The sequence below is a fragment of the Megalopta genalis genome, unplaced genomic scaffold, assembly GCF_051020955.1.
Source record: "Megalopta genalis isolate 19385.01 unplaced genomic scaffold, iyMegGena1_principal scaffold0026, whole genome shotgun sequence".
Taxonomy (NCBI): Eukaryota; Metazoa; Arthropoda; class Insecta; order Hymenoptera; family Halictidae; genus Megalopta; species Megalopta genalis.
In genome coordinates this window covers 2,200,849-2,214,642 of record NW_027476096.1, presented here as the reverse complement: position 1 = coordinate 2,214,642, position 13,794 = coordinate 2,200,849, and the positions used below count along the sequence as shown (strand labels likewise).

General features: G+C 33.7%; 1 protein-coding gene across 1 annotated transcript; it reads right to left on the bottom strand.

Annotated features, from left to right (window-relative positions):
• Positions 1-11,748: 11,748 nt before the first annotated feature.
• LOC117224493 (uncharacterized) lies at positions 11,749-13,372 on the bottom strand. Its single transcript, XM_076527617.1, has 2 exons — positions 12,084-13,372; positions 11,749-11,769 (listed from the first exon to the last, which is right to left on the bottom strand). Exons 1-2 carry the CDS (start codon positions 13,068-13,070, stop codon positions 11,749-11,751), a joined length of 1,008 nt encoding a protein of 335 aa, XP_076383732.1. The 5' UTR covers positions 13,071-13,372.
• Between the last annotated feature and the right edge of the window lie 422 nt (positions 13,373-13,794).

The window sequence follows — 13,794 nt, the reverse complement described above, 5'->3', positions numbered from 1 at the left end:
TGCTTGACTTTCCCTCAAAAGCATTACATCCCTACCAGTGCAGTACCTACACTGGTCCGTCCAGCGAGCTCGAACGAAACGCAGCACGGCAGCGAGTACGAACAGGTCAACAGTGGAGTAGAGTGGGAAAGTGAGTCATCCGTGTCCACGTTCTACACATGCGCGCAAGCATAGCGTGGCATTGGGGCGGGATTACGACGCCTACCATTTTACTGTTTTTGTTTGTCAAGTGTAAAATGCTTTGGTGCGAATTTAAGTAACAATTTCGTGCACAAGTTACGAGTTTCTTCTCATATTCGTTTTCATATTTCTGAATACTTTTTTTATATTTGAGCTGCAATATGAGTGGCCATTCAGGTGAATTACATTATTACATTTATTACATAAACACATTTTAAGTAGAAAGGTCGAAACTCGTTTCATGTTTATTATTATTAAAGCGCGGGAGCCGACAAAATTCGTTTTCTACAAATTAGGGGGAGCAATTATTACCTTATGGCAGGGGCCATGTGTTTTGGATCTAACTCCTAGCATTTGGGTCCACGGCGCGTTTAAGTACGTAGGCACTGGCGTGGTTGGGTAGGCGTGGTTCTTAGCGTGTCATCGTTTCCAGATGTTGGAAATTTCCCAAATTTGTTCGATGTTTTTGGACATCCTTCACGCGTTCGTGACTCGCCCTCCTAGATTCCAATCGCTGAGCGATTTGGACAATTCTCGTGTCATCTTGGATCCGCCGTGATTGGGCAATTTTCCCCACCACCCATCCTTAGTTAAGAAAAGTGGGGAGAACCGAGGTGACTTGGTGAATGACACGCTGTTCTCCGAGTTAGATGTTTGCTACATTAACACAAGATATTATATTTACTGGTTTGATCCAAGACTGATACGAGGCGTTTGCGAGACCACGTTTGACTTTTGCTAGTTGATATTTCGAGTTACTGCTAGTAGTATTTAGTTTTCAGAGCGATCTAGACATTGTTATTTGTTGTTAAAATATATCGCTGTTTGGCAAGCGAAGTTATTTTGTTTTTCTTTCATTTGGAGGTGATCCCTCAAGTTAGTGTTTTTTTTAGTAGATCACGTGCAAAAATATTCAAGGCTCGACCGATTTTCTGATCAATCACGAACATAAACACATGGGTTTTGATTGGGGTTATTCACGTGATTTATGGGACATTGTAATTGCAAGCGTATCGCCTCCTATCCCTTCCGCAACCACTCAACGCAAACCCCAACCAATTTCAACTACACCTTCTCTTTGATGTCCTGCATATGTTAATTATCGTTCGGTGACAGCTTGTCTCAGAATAATGTGTACTTATGTGTCGAGGAGAAGTACCTTTTCAATAAGTTCACTCGTTATATGGAAACAGTTGACGAGTAACGATACCATACAGAGGCATACGCGTGGATGTATAAGTGAAATTCAATGTACTAGTAACATTTTTTCACAAATATCACATGAACTAAATTAGAGCAACATTTTCTACAAAGGAAAAAGTTGTTAAGAATATCACTCTACATAACATATTAAAATTCACATTTCTTAAAACAATTGGAAAGGCATGTTAACAACAGCTTATTTTTTAAAGGAACCAAAGGTAGATTAGCCAGATGCTATTTTGCTTTCGGTCAACTTATGGTAGGATCATGGATTCGCGTAGCCTCTTAAGGTTGTAGTTCTTGTCGACGAACAAATTCCAGATGGTGTCCGGCATCCCGAAGTTATGCGGATACTTTATGGGGCGCATTTGTTGACACATGTTTAGAAAGTTAGGAATCTTTAAATACAGCAGGATGCATTTTGGTAAAAGGACTGTGGTTGATCGCTCAGCACTCATCCCAGAATCATCGAGGCGAATGTTCCTTGAATTTACTCAAAATTTATATTTATTTTTAATGATAAAGTAAAGCGTTTTTCCATTAGAATTGGAGAAAAGTAAACGCATTCAGAGTAAAGTCACTAACCTGCAGATTTACTAATATCTGTTTTGGTCTTCGTTTTGTGTTTGTCGGTTTTTTATTGGTATTAATTGCTCAATGCATATACAACTTGTTCATTAATTGCTTAACTTTTATAATTTTATAAATAAAACTTTTATTTACAGTGTATGATTGCAGTACTTTATTGAAAAAGAGATATTACAATGACATTAAAATTAGTAGTATATATTTTACGATATATACATATACGTATATGTTGCTAACAGTAAGCTGTTACGTATTACTACGGGAGTCACGCCTCTCTTTAGCACGTCGATTTTGAAACCAAATTTTTACCTAAAAAGGAAAAATAGTTTTATAATAGTTATTTTGGCAAACATTATAAAATTCGATTTTAGTTTATTAAAATTATAATTCATAGCGATTAACATTTATATTTCTTTAATTGTATTAAATTATGTATATTTTGAAACTGAAAGATTTGTCTTTTCAATACTAGCTATTCTAAGAACTACAGTGGGGGGCAAGCATATATGGACATTCTTTAAACCGGTGTAACTTCTTTAAAACGGCGCTAAATAACTTGAATTTTTTTATAAATGTTAAAGGGACTGGTCTATTAGGCAATGACTAAAATGCTTTTTATAATTTTTGCTATTCCTTGGAATGACAAACAAAAAGATAAAAAGCTCTCGTTTTTAACTTTTTTATCTGAGCCTATAACGAAAATTTGTAAATCTATAATCAATTCTATATAATATGTAAACAATTAGAGATCGCGAAGACGGCAGTTATGGCAGAAAATGGCAGTCATACTTTCGACCAATAATTGTCAGAAATCTGTATTATTTTAAGTCTTTCACAACGCTCATAACTTGACTCTGCATTAACCGAATTCGATGAAATGTTCTGCATGCATACAAGTTACGGAGATCTACGAAAGGCATTTTTTTAATTTTCGTTATAGACGCACACAAAAAAGTTGGAAAACATGTTTTTTTTATTTTTTTTTGTCATTCCAAGTAACAACAAAATTAAAAAAACGTATTGTAGCCATTGTCTAATAGGCTAGTTGTTCTTTCTTTCTTTTTTAAAAAAGAATTCAAGTTATTTAGTTTAGTTTTAAAAAAAAGTTATACCGTTTTTCTTTTTCACTGTATCTGGTATATTAAGTGAGACATGTCGATCGCAAAAATATTTGATGTGTAAGAATTATACAACTTTATTCATCGGTTGATAATCATGTTAAAGGGATGAAGAAGATTATTCAAGAAATGTTAGGCGTAGACGAATATTTCAAATGCAGTGTTGGTATTAACGTCTTTAGTATAAGCAGATAATGGAAACAAATTAGTTAAAAATGGAATGATTAAGGATTAAATTAATTTTAAATATAAATGTATATAAATTTATACACACAAACTACGTAGATTGATAAAAAAAAGTAGAAAAATAAACATTTTTAGTTTCGCTGTCATTAAATATTGGGCTATAACCTGAGTTCATTTCGTTCCAGATAGCACCGAACGTCCGTTTCATCTCCGTATATCCTACTTTACTATCGTATATCCTACGTCCATTTGGGACGTTCTATGGGCGTCCTTAGGACTTAAATTTTCAACGTTCTAGGGATATCCATTTTTTTAGACTTTATGGACGTCCTAAGGACTTAAATTTCAGATGATCTATGTATATCCATTTCTTAAATCTTAAGCCCAGTTCCGTTCATTGGTTCGGTCGCTTCGCGCCAGCTAATCTCGCCTCTCATTGGTCACTGTTTTTCGTTAATAACTCGTAAACGAAGCCACGGATTGCATTTTTGCTAAGGAAAAAGTTACTTCAAATGACGTCAGGAACTCCTTATTTCCCGCTTGTACAATAATTTTGGGACACCCTGTACAGCAAATTACAATGTCCAACAAATTTCGACTCTTTTTCTGTCCTGTAATATCTAACTGGCGATCCTTGCAGAGTTCGTCATCCAAAAGACGATCCGAAAGCAGAATTGCTCTATCAACCTCAGTTTTCATAAAATAGCTTCATTTTAGGTAAAAAAGGGCGAAACAAAGAACATTAAAAAATTCGGACTTGTCTTAAAAGTTTTTAATTTATCTCATTTTAAGTGGTTATAAGTATCCATCAACGTTCAAAAAGAGTCATAGTGCGCATTTTTTATCCTATAGTTTCGTAATTTTTAAATAAAGTCCTTCATCTAGCACAAATTTACAACATAGCATCGGAGTCTATGGACATTTTTGAAGAGGAAACCGTCTAATATCTGCGTCGATGTTCGATGTTCGATTCAGACAAATCGCGAAAATATCAACCCGCCACGTGACCATTGTTCGTTTGCAAAATAACTACGCAAGGCGACGCATGCGCAGGGAATCCCGTGGCGTGGCGCGTCTACCTGGCAAACATTACAATTCTGAATTACGATCAGAGGCTCTGCGTCGCGTCGTCGCCGTAGTTCAGAATTACTATGTTCACACGGTAGACGTTCCATGCCGCTGTGCGAGACTCCCTGCGCTATGCATCGCTTTGCGTAGTTATTTTTCCTAACTACGGAGTACGGCAACTACGACGAACTGAAATCACCAATTTCTGTATGTACAATGTTTCATATTTTCATAGGTTATTTCATAAAGCATCTTTCCCATTATCATACTTACTGCTACTTTTGAACAATTTCAATATTTACTGCACGAATACGAATTTCTTGTATGATTTTTTTTTAAATTTTTTACAGAGAAAGTGGAATATATAAAATAAAGTATTATCTATATAAATTTAAAAAGGTTCTCTTGTTGATTGACATTGGTATCTTGTGTCTCTAGTATCCTTTAGTATCCTTTAGAAGTGTCTAGCAGTAGTCTGCGAGCATTGCTGTATTTTTGTTCCATATAAGATATATCTTGATGGAAAAGTTTTCCGCGTTCACCACTAACATTGCCGAGATTTGGAGGATGCAGCACAATTTGGAATGTAAAAAATGTATTTCGATGAATAAGTTCTTAGCTTTTACGCGGAATGCTTCTTTTTACCCAAAATAGGGCTATTTTACAAAAATTCATGTTTTTCAAAAACTAAATTTCGTCTTTTGGATTATCCACTGGTTAGTGCAGATTAAAATTCATGTTAAACAGTGTTATTGAAAAAATTTTTATTTTCTGAAGTAAGTTATTTTTAGCTTTTTGTTTGGCTATCTCAAACAAAGCTTCAGCGTCGCTACAGGGCGTCCATAATTATAACTATCCCTCTAGTAGTCATGTCGTCATGTCCAAAAAGAACAAATGATACAAAAATTCACAACCTATTTGTTCAATTAACTATTAATGAACAAATTTTTCATTGAGAAGATATTTTTATAAAATGACTTTTGTTGCGTTTTTGGAGCAAATGTTCCACTATGCTGCGGAATTCCGTCACTTGGCTGTCATAAACCGAGGTTCGTAAAGTACCCTTTCGATGCACGAACATCTGATAACCAGACGTGCAGAATACTATGGGAAAAATCGTATGGACAATAAAAAACGCATAAACAAAGTAAATTCTGCTAAGAAAATGTATATATTAAACCGAAACAAATCATTTGATGTCATTTTTGTCGTTTTACGTTTTAAGAGCAGTCCTAAACTAACGACTTCTGTACTATATCTTTCTATCTACGTCCGTGTCAAACTTTTTGAAATGCTGTGTACTTTACATACTGATATATACAGGGTGTCACGTAAGTTACTATAATTATATCATTATCTTCTACACTCTAAAAACAAAAATGCCATTGTCATTGAATACTACGGGAGTAGTACAAAGTAGTACAAAGTGCATGCCATTAGAATTTAATAAAAAATCGCGAAGTTTAAATGAACTGAAACGAAGAAAAGCAACAGAATTTAGACAATTTCTACTTTATAGCGACCCAGTAATTTTGTTGAATAATTTAAGTAGAGATAGATATTTGAAGTTTCTTTCATTGTATGTAGCAATATTTCACCAAATTCAAAATATTTGGTTTTTACTGATTATGCATCTCAAATATTATATTATTATACCTCAATTATTATATCTCAACATATATCTTATAATTTATACAATCTGATAAATATTACGGAAGATGCAGGAATCATGGGTCTCTTGATAATTACAAACCATTTTAAAATCTGTTAGAAAAAACGTTAAAGTATTGGAACAAATATAGTAAAACGGTATGTATATGGCAAAATGAAATATTTTTGTAAAAGAAAAGGTACGAAACAATAAATTCCCTATTTTTTAAACTGAACATTTCAAGGGACCATCAATAACTAATAGTGATATTATGAAACAATTCAAACACGTTGATTTCCACAATTTCAATTTAGGAACCAGTGAACCTAATAATTGTTGTTCCTTTATAAATAGAAATATCATTCTTGTGAATAATTCGATATTATCAACTAGATCATACAAAATAGTTGGTACCAAAATATCTAAACAACAATTGCCTAAACATCTTGATAGAATCTCCTTCTTTAGATCCTTTCGAAATTTTTAATATTAGAGATGTTTCTAAAAAATATGTTAAATTAGAAATTCAAGGTAAAGTTATCGTTTTCCTATTACTACACTGTTTTTTATAAGTATGTACAGATAACTTTTTCTTTTATGCTTTGAAATCCAGCTTCATAGTTCAGCACTTTTAGCACATATGTATAGTAATTACAGTAAATTCTCCCCAATTGTCCTTCAGCTTATAAACAAAAATGGACACTTTTGGAAGAGGAGATACGATTATTCGAGCTTTGCGGCTCGTTTTTATAGTTGCTGACAATCGACAACTATAAAAATTAGCCGCGAGGCTCGAATAATTGTATCTCCTCTTCCCAAATTGTGCATTCAAAAAAAAATTACTCTATTTTATGCTAATTGTTTAACTTTTTTCCATTTGTATTTATTATATCTGTCTAAAAATATGATTACACTTTTCAGTTAACACCCATGAATACGCACGTATTTCAATGAATTCTGTAACTATGGGCGAGCTAAACATATATATATATATATATATATAAATTAATTTAAATATGAAAGTACATATTTGTAATCACGATATATAAAAAATCTAAATTTCCAGAAAATCAACAACAAACTCATTCAGCTTGTCCCAACAACATTGAAAAATGCTTAAAAATAATTATACAACAACAGTATTTATTACGTTTTTTAATGTCTGATATTTTATCATGCCTGGAATCACTAGAAATATATACAATGTGACCCATATTTTTCCGGCATAACTTTGCCAGCGTGTTCTACAAATAAAAGTAAGAAAAAAAATGTTATATAAACATATGCTCTTAAATGTTTTATTATTATTATTTTATTTATTATTATATATCAGTTATAATTAATAAACTAAATGATAATGAATTGATTACATAAATTCTTATGTTTACTAGTCCTCACGCGACAAGACGGCACGATTGTATTTACATTCCCTCTTTTGCTAGATGCGGCAGTGGGATAGCTAGTAAGAGGAGGAATGTAAACACAAAGATGCCTTCTTGTTGCGTGAGGACTATAATTGATATCGTCATTAATGTCTGTTGAGCTAATAATGTTTAGAACGCTGTACGATTTCATATCAAGATGCCGTGAGAATTTTCCAGTCGTGAATACGCTGATATGCATTTCATTTATGGTTTTTGTAATGGAAATGCTCCAGCTACTATAAGGGAATATCAGCGAAAATTCCGTCATAGAAGAATATTACATTGACCAGTGTTTGCAAGAATTAATCTATAACTAGGCGATACCGGTTCAGTTCATGATATAAGTTAAGAAAATCAATTTTATGGATCAGTAGCACGTAATCGAAATCGCTGTCGAAGAATTGAAACATCTTTGAGAATAATCCGAGATTATTGTCTGGAGATTATAAAAGGGGGATACGTTTTTTTGAGTGGTACGTACGCGTAGTTCGCAATAATAATGATTTTCAATCACAAATGCTCTAGACCGATGAGACAACTTTTACGAGATCCGGTATTTCAAATGTGCGTAATGGTTACCAGTGGAGACTAAAAATCCACACTATGTCCGCGTGAGAGGGTTTCAATTCAATTCAAGTGCAACATACCGGCAGAAATATGCAATGGCAGGATATTGAGACCTCGCCTTTTACCGGACACATCAACTTTCTATGGGCCCATGTAACTTTCAAGTCACAAACTAAAATATATCCATATTTTACCAAATAGTTTTAGTTTTTTTTCACAAGATGATGTATACGTCTTAATTATATAATGCCTCTGAAATAACCAATAACAATATTGATGACGGTTGGCAGCACCATCAACCTGAAATGTTAAAATAAATACCTTGCAAGTTGTCTGCAGATAGAAACCAAAGGGATCATCTTGTGCAATTGAGATTATTTGTGCTTTTGTCGATGTTTACTAAATAAAAAGAAGCGTATATAATAGCTCTAGGTTCGTATATCAATAACAATTTATTTATTTGCATTTCAATAATCATTTTGTTACTATTTGTATATGATACAGTTTTGTAACTTTCAGGTTACATTGGGATATTGTGGTAAATTTGAGTGTATTTAGGATAATAGTTGTGCTTTCTTCTATTTTCAAATTTATATATCAAATATCCCCAAAATATGGATACAAAAACATATAAAAATAAAAGATGAATTAGAATTAAACGCATTAGCAGTAATAGATCCGAAGATTCTTTATTAGATTCTGAGTCCGATGACGATCATCCAGTAGCATTTACCAGACGACGCATAAATATTATTGACAGTGATGATAAAACGTGCGAAAAGATGAAGTAGCACATTGGCCAATTTTTTCGGACAACAGGGGGCACTGCATAAAGCCGGGGTGTAAAGGAGTTTCAAAAATAAAATGTTCCAAATGCAACGTACATCTATGTTTAACGCCAAATTCAAACTGTTTTATGGAATTTCACGCTTAAGCATTTATACACAGAAGTGGAAACATTATAAGCCGTTGTTATTTCAAAGTTACAAATTGAATTAATTATAATAAAGCTGTTTAGACTGTTAAATATTTTCTTAATTAGCATATATAGGTTTATAATAATAGATTTTCTGTTGCATACATTTTTTTATATTTAAGAAAAAAATTCGGCCCATAGAGGGTTAACAGCACAGTCTTTCTTGAATTTCTTAGAATACAAATTTGAGGCAGAACGAGATATTCCATTATTACTTCGACAAAATTTACGAATTCAATTAGACAGTTGTCTGGATAAATGCAGTGGATAAATAATCATCATCCATAACGATTGATAAGTCGACAAGGAGCAACCTCAAGGCTTCCAAAATCACCAGACATCATGCCAATGAATTTCTACGTGTGGAGATAAGTGAAAGAAAAGTTTATGAAGCACAAATTCACACTCGTAAGCAGTTAATACAAAAGGTTAATGACACATTTGCTGCGATTAGAGAAAATAAAGTAGTTAATAATGTGATAGAAAAAATTGTTGTTAGATGACAATCCCGTATTCGTAATAATGGGCTGTTATTTCAAGATGTTATTACGTTAAGAAGGTCTACTGTTATTTTGTTTAATTATGTTGAATGTAGTTTTGCTAGTAAACACACACAGCTTCAATGAGATTATCTGAGTTTCTGTAATACTGATGATACGTTCGAACGCTATGTCGACGAAATGCTAATTTATTATCATTTTGTATTATTAGTTGTAACTCCTTAATAAAAAATTTAAGAGCAAATGTTATATGAACAAAGTTATACAGGAAGAAACTGGGACACCTTGTATTTTATGTAGTAATTTTCAGCATTCGCATAACGTTTCGTACACTTCTCTAAAGGGGTTACTACAGGGTTTTTAAACATTTTGTAAACGTTCTGTAAACATACAGAAGAAATTATTTTCGGATGTTAATGTATGTCGGCACAGGACGTCCTTCGGACGTTCTACTTTGTAACTGAGACCTTCTTAGAACATTTACAGAACGTAATGAGGATGTACATACACTAACTGACAATACTGAAATGTAACAAACGATTACGATGTTTCTTAACTTTTGTCAGTAAGTGTATATGGGACACATGGTCGTCATCAGGACGTTCTTAAAACGTACAGAATGTCAAGCTTTTGTTCCTTTACTAACTCATCAATTATGATGTAATTTAAAGAAAGGTTATAAAATAGGTTACTGTTATGCCAATTCTTTTTCCGAATTTTAAGATGATATGTTTATAATGAATTATCGTTTTTTTATGTCGGGTTGCATGCAGATATTCGTAAAATTGACAAATGTTAAATACAGGGTGTCCCAAAAGTTACTTAAAATCGGGAAATGAAGGATTCCTAAGGCCATTTGAAGTAATTTTTAACTCAGTGCAAATGCAATCCGCAGCTTTGTTTACGAGTAATTAACGAAAAACCCTGACCAATGAGAGACGAGCTCGGCCGCCTGGCGCTAAGGAAAAAGTTACTTGCGCCCTTCGTTAACATCAACTTGACAACTCTTCGAAACAAAAAAATTTATGTTCAACAGACATTGAAATTCGGTCGTCTAATTTCGTGTATATACGTATACCTATTTCTAATCTATGTCTATTTCTAATCTATTTCTAATCGGTGCTCGCGGACTCCCGAGCGTTAATCTCACGTGACATACGTGTGCGTGCATACAGAGCGTCGCGATCTAAACATCGCGACGCTGCTAGGACGATCGACGGGCGTTAGGCGCTGATCGGATCAAACAGCCAAATTCGATGGTTGATCAGCGCATCCATAAAAGGATGATACGGATAACGAATACGACTTACGGCTTTGGCATACGATTACGAGAATTATTGTATCTTGTTTTACTATCTTTTGTATTATATTTTGTGTGCATCACTGTTTAGTAATAGAGAGATAGTCAGAATAGAATAGTCACAAAACATACTGTTTTCTACAGTTATATTTAGACCTTTTACACTCTAAATATTTAATACAGAATTCCAACATTTTACATTTTGAACAACTCTCTCCTTTGCGAAAAACGTCGTTATCTTTTAGTTTCCGAGATATTTGTGAAAAAAACTGTAGCTAGTAATATTTACATTGGATCTTAAGTATACTTGATTATACAATAGATTTGAAACAGTTTACATGTTTCACGAGATCACATTGATTTTCTGATTGAAATAAGAAAAAAAATTGGTTTTGAGTTCAAAAACAAGTCGTATTCGTACATTATGAAAATGTAGTACGAACAAGAAAAAAAGACAATTTTCCGAAGTATATTTTTTATGTATAATTAATAAAATTCACTAATAATAGTGAATAGTATATTATATATACATAGTATGAACTATGTATATTACATGTATCTACAAAGCAGTTTTTTTTTACATCGTTTAAAAATACAAAAAAGATGAGAATAAAATGTTAATAGCCGTAGAAAACATCTCTCAGCTGTATTCGTGCAACCAACGTATAAATAATAATAATAATGGACACTTTTGGACACAAATTTTCTGGACACAAGAAATGTTTTCATTGGCATACAGTAGCGAGCATATACTTGGATAGAAAAACTTGAAAACTGGTGTAACTTTTTTTAAAATTGGACTAAATGACTTGAATCTTTTTTAGATAATAGATGCATCAGCCTAGTAGACAATGGCTATAATACTTTTTTAAAATTTTGCTATTACTTGGAATGGCAAAAAAAAAAATAAAAAGGTCATATTTTTCAACTGTTTTGTCTAAGCCTCTAACGAAAATTTAAAAAATGCATTCGAATATTAACATTCTTTCAAAACTGCTCTGTAGTTAACTGTAATACATATAGTAACATAGTATTATAATGAATTCTTCTATTATTCATGAATAAAAAATATTCCCAGGAAAATTATTTTCTCTCTCTATTTATACTATATTTCTCTAATGGACTTCTTTTCTCTGATTCCAGATGCAGGGAACGATAGCCGAATTATTATTTAGCTTCGGCAACACGATCTTTTTATCCCGAATGCATCAACAGTTCACAGTCTCCCTCGCCAAGTTTAACAAAAATAACAGGGTGGCATTTGAAAAGAATAGGAAAAAGAAAATAAATGTTATAAAATCCTTTTGTTTGAGGTGTGTTACCTTTTTAGGAGGAAGTTTCAAAGTGGACGAAAGTTCGAGTAAGTCGTTTCTCGAGAGATAAGCGCCGTTGCAATATTTTCGTTCAAGAATGTCAAGTTGGAACATTGAAATCGGTATACGAGGCTGCAGGCCATCTCGTCTTTTGTGCTTGTCGGATCTCGATTTTCTAGGAACTGTCGGTGGTTTGTATCTCGTGCAGTGAAGCCACTTGAATTTGTTTTGAAGCACCTGCAGACTTTCTGTATCACCTTTGAAAAGTTCGTGCTGATTGTTCTTCGGAATATTCGACGATAAACAATCACTCTTCGCGTCGATTATCAAATGACCCGATTGTTCTCTCGGTTGACCTAGCAGTTTGCTGCCACGGTTTTCATTCGACCGATTTATCTGCCAATGATCGCGTCTTCCACGATGCGTTTCACATTTTATTTTATTATTTGTTCCCAATGTTCGCGCGGAGTTCCTTCTTTGCTGTTCATTCGACAAATTATTGTTCACGCACTTGCCACTCAAGTTGAACTCCGTAAAGAAATATCTCTTCGACCTTGCCTTGCCAGGCGCTTCAACTTCCACGTTAATAATTTCATCATTAACCTGATTGGAATGAAATTTGTTTTGAGGAACGCGTTCCAAGAATTTGCGTAAGTCGTTGCTCACTTGTTTCCCGTCAGTATCGGTATCAAAATGATCATTAGAATTGTTTGGTGACTTGTCATTTCGTTGACTGCATTCGTAAATAATTTGCCCATTTAAAAACCGTTGCGTGTCAATGTCACTATTCTTTCTTAAATTCATCATTTTAAAATCATCAGGCCGATTTTCTGTGGGCAGATGATGTTTTTGTCTTGTCGAACACATTCTCGTCGCACTAATTCCCGAATCGGTCGTTTCGTCCATTTCATCGTTCTTTCGAGATTGACAATTTTCGTATTCGTCACCAATTGCAATCGTGTTTGCTAATATGCTCCGTATACTGAAGTCTCTCATGTTTCTTGTCCGTTACGCGTCGAAAGTTGAACTGCAGCCGACCAATGAATTCGTTTATATACATAGTGTACGACCCTAACCATACGACCCCAAGTTTTGCCGAATTACGGTTCTTTGGGGCTCAGTTTCAAATTAACCGCATAGTTGAACACTCGATGCTATCTTGTCGACCTATGCCGCAGCGGGCACCGAGAAGCGAGCAGCGACTTTCAACCTCGTCTTTCTTCCGAAAATTTTACCGATAGTTTATTACGCTTTAAATCTGTCACACAACGATTTCTACGTTGATTACCATTACTTTGTCAGCAACAAATTCCTAGACGAGAAAGAAAATTTATATTTATCGCATGTCAACGTTCGCTTTAATGCTTAAATAGGAGGTGTATGATATTTACTTTTAATAGATCAAGATGTTATAGTACAAGGGGTTACGCTAATTCTTTGAATAATACATTTGAAAAATTATCATTGTATTCATACATTTTTATGAATATCAAAAGACATTGCAAGAATAATAAAGTTCACTAACAAGTAAGTAAGTAAGTGTGTGGATAATATGTACACATAAAAGTTAGTATTATTATTGAGTGCACAAATAAATAGCTTTAAGTTCCGTAGACCAGAGTTAGGTCAATCTTATTGTCTGCAAAAATGCAGGCATAAGAATGCGTGCATTTCAATGCACGAACAATAATGTAACATCAATATTTTGTGAATCATCTCT

What these genes read in the sequence shown, in the direction of transcription:
- LOC117224493 (XM_076527617.1), bottom strand. Translation starts at nt 13,070, where the DNA reads ATGAGAGACTTCAGTATACGGAGCATATTAGCAAACACGATTGCAATT. An exon ending in TGAAACTTCCTCCTAAAAAG is followed by an intron (nt 11,770 to 12,083) that starts GTAACACACCTC and finishes TATGTATTACAG; the next exon opens with TTAACTACAGAGCAGTTTTG.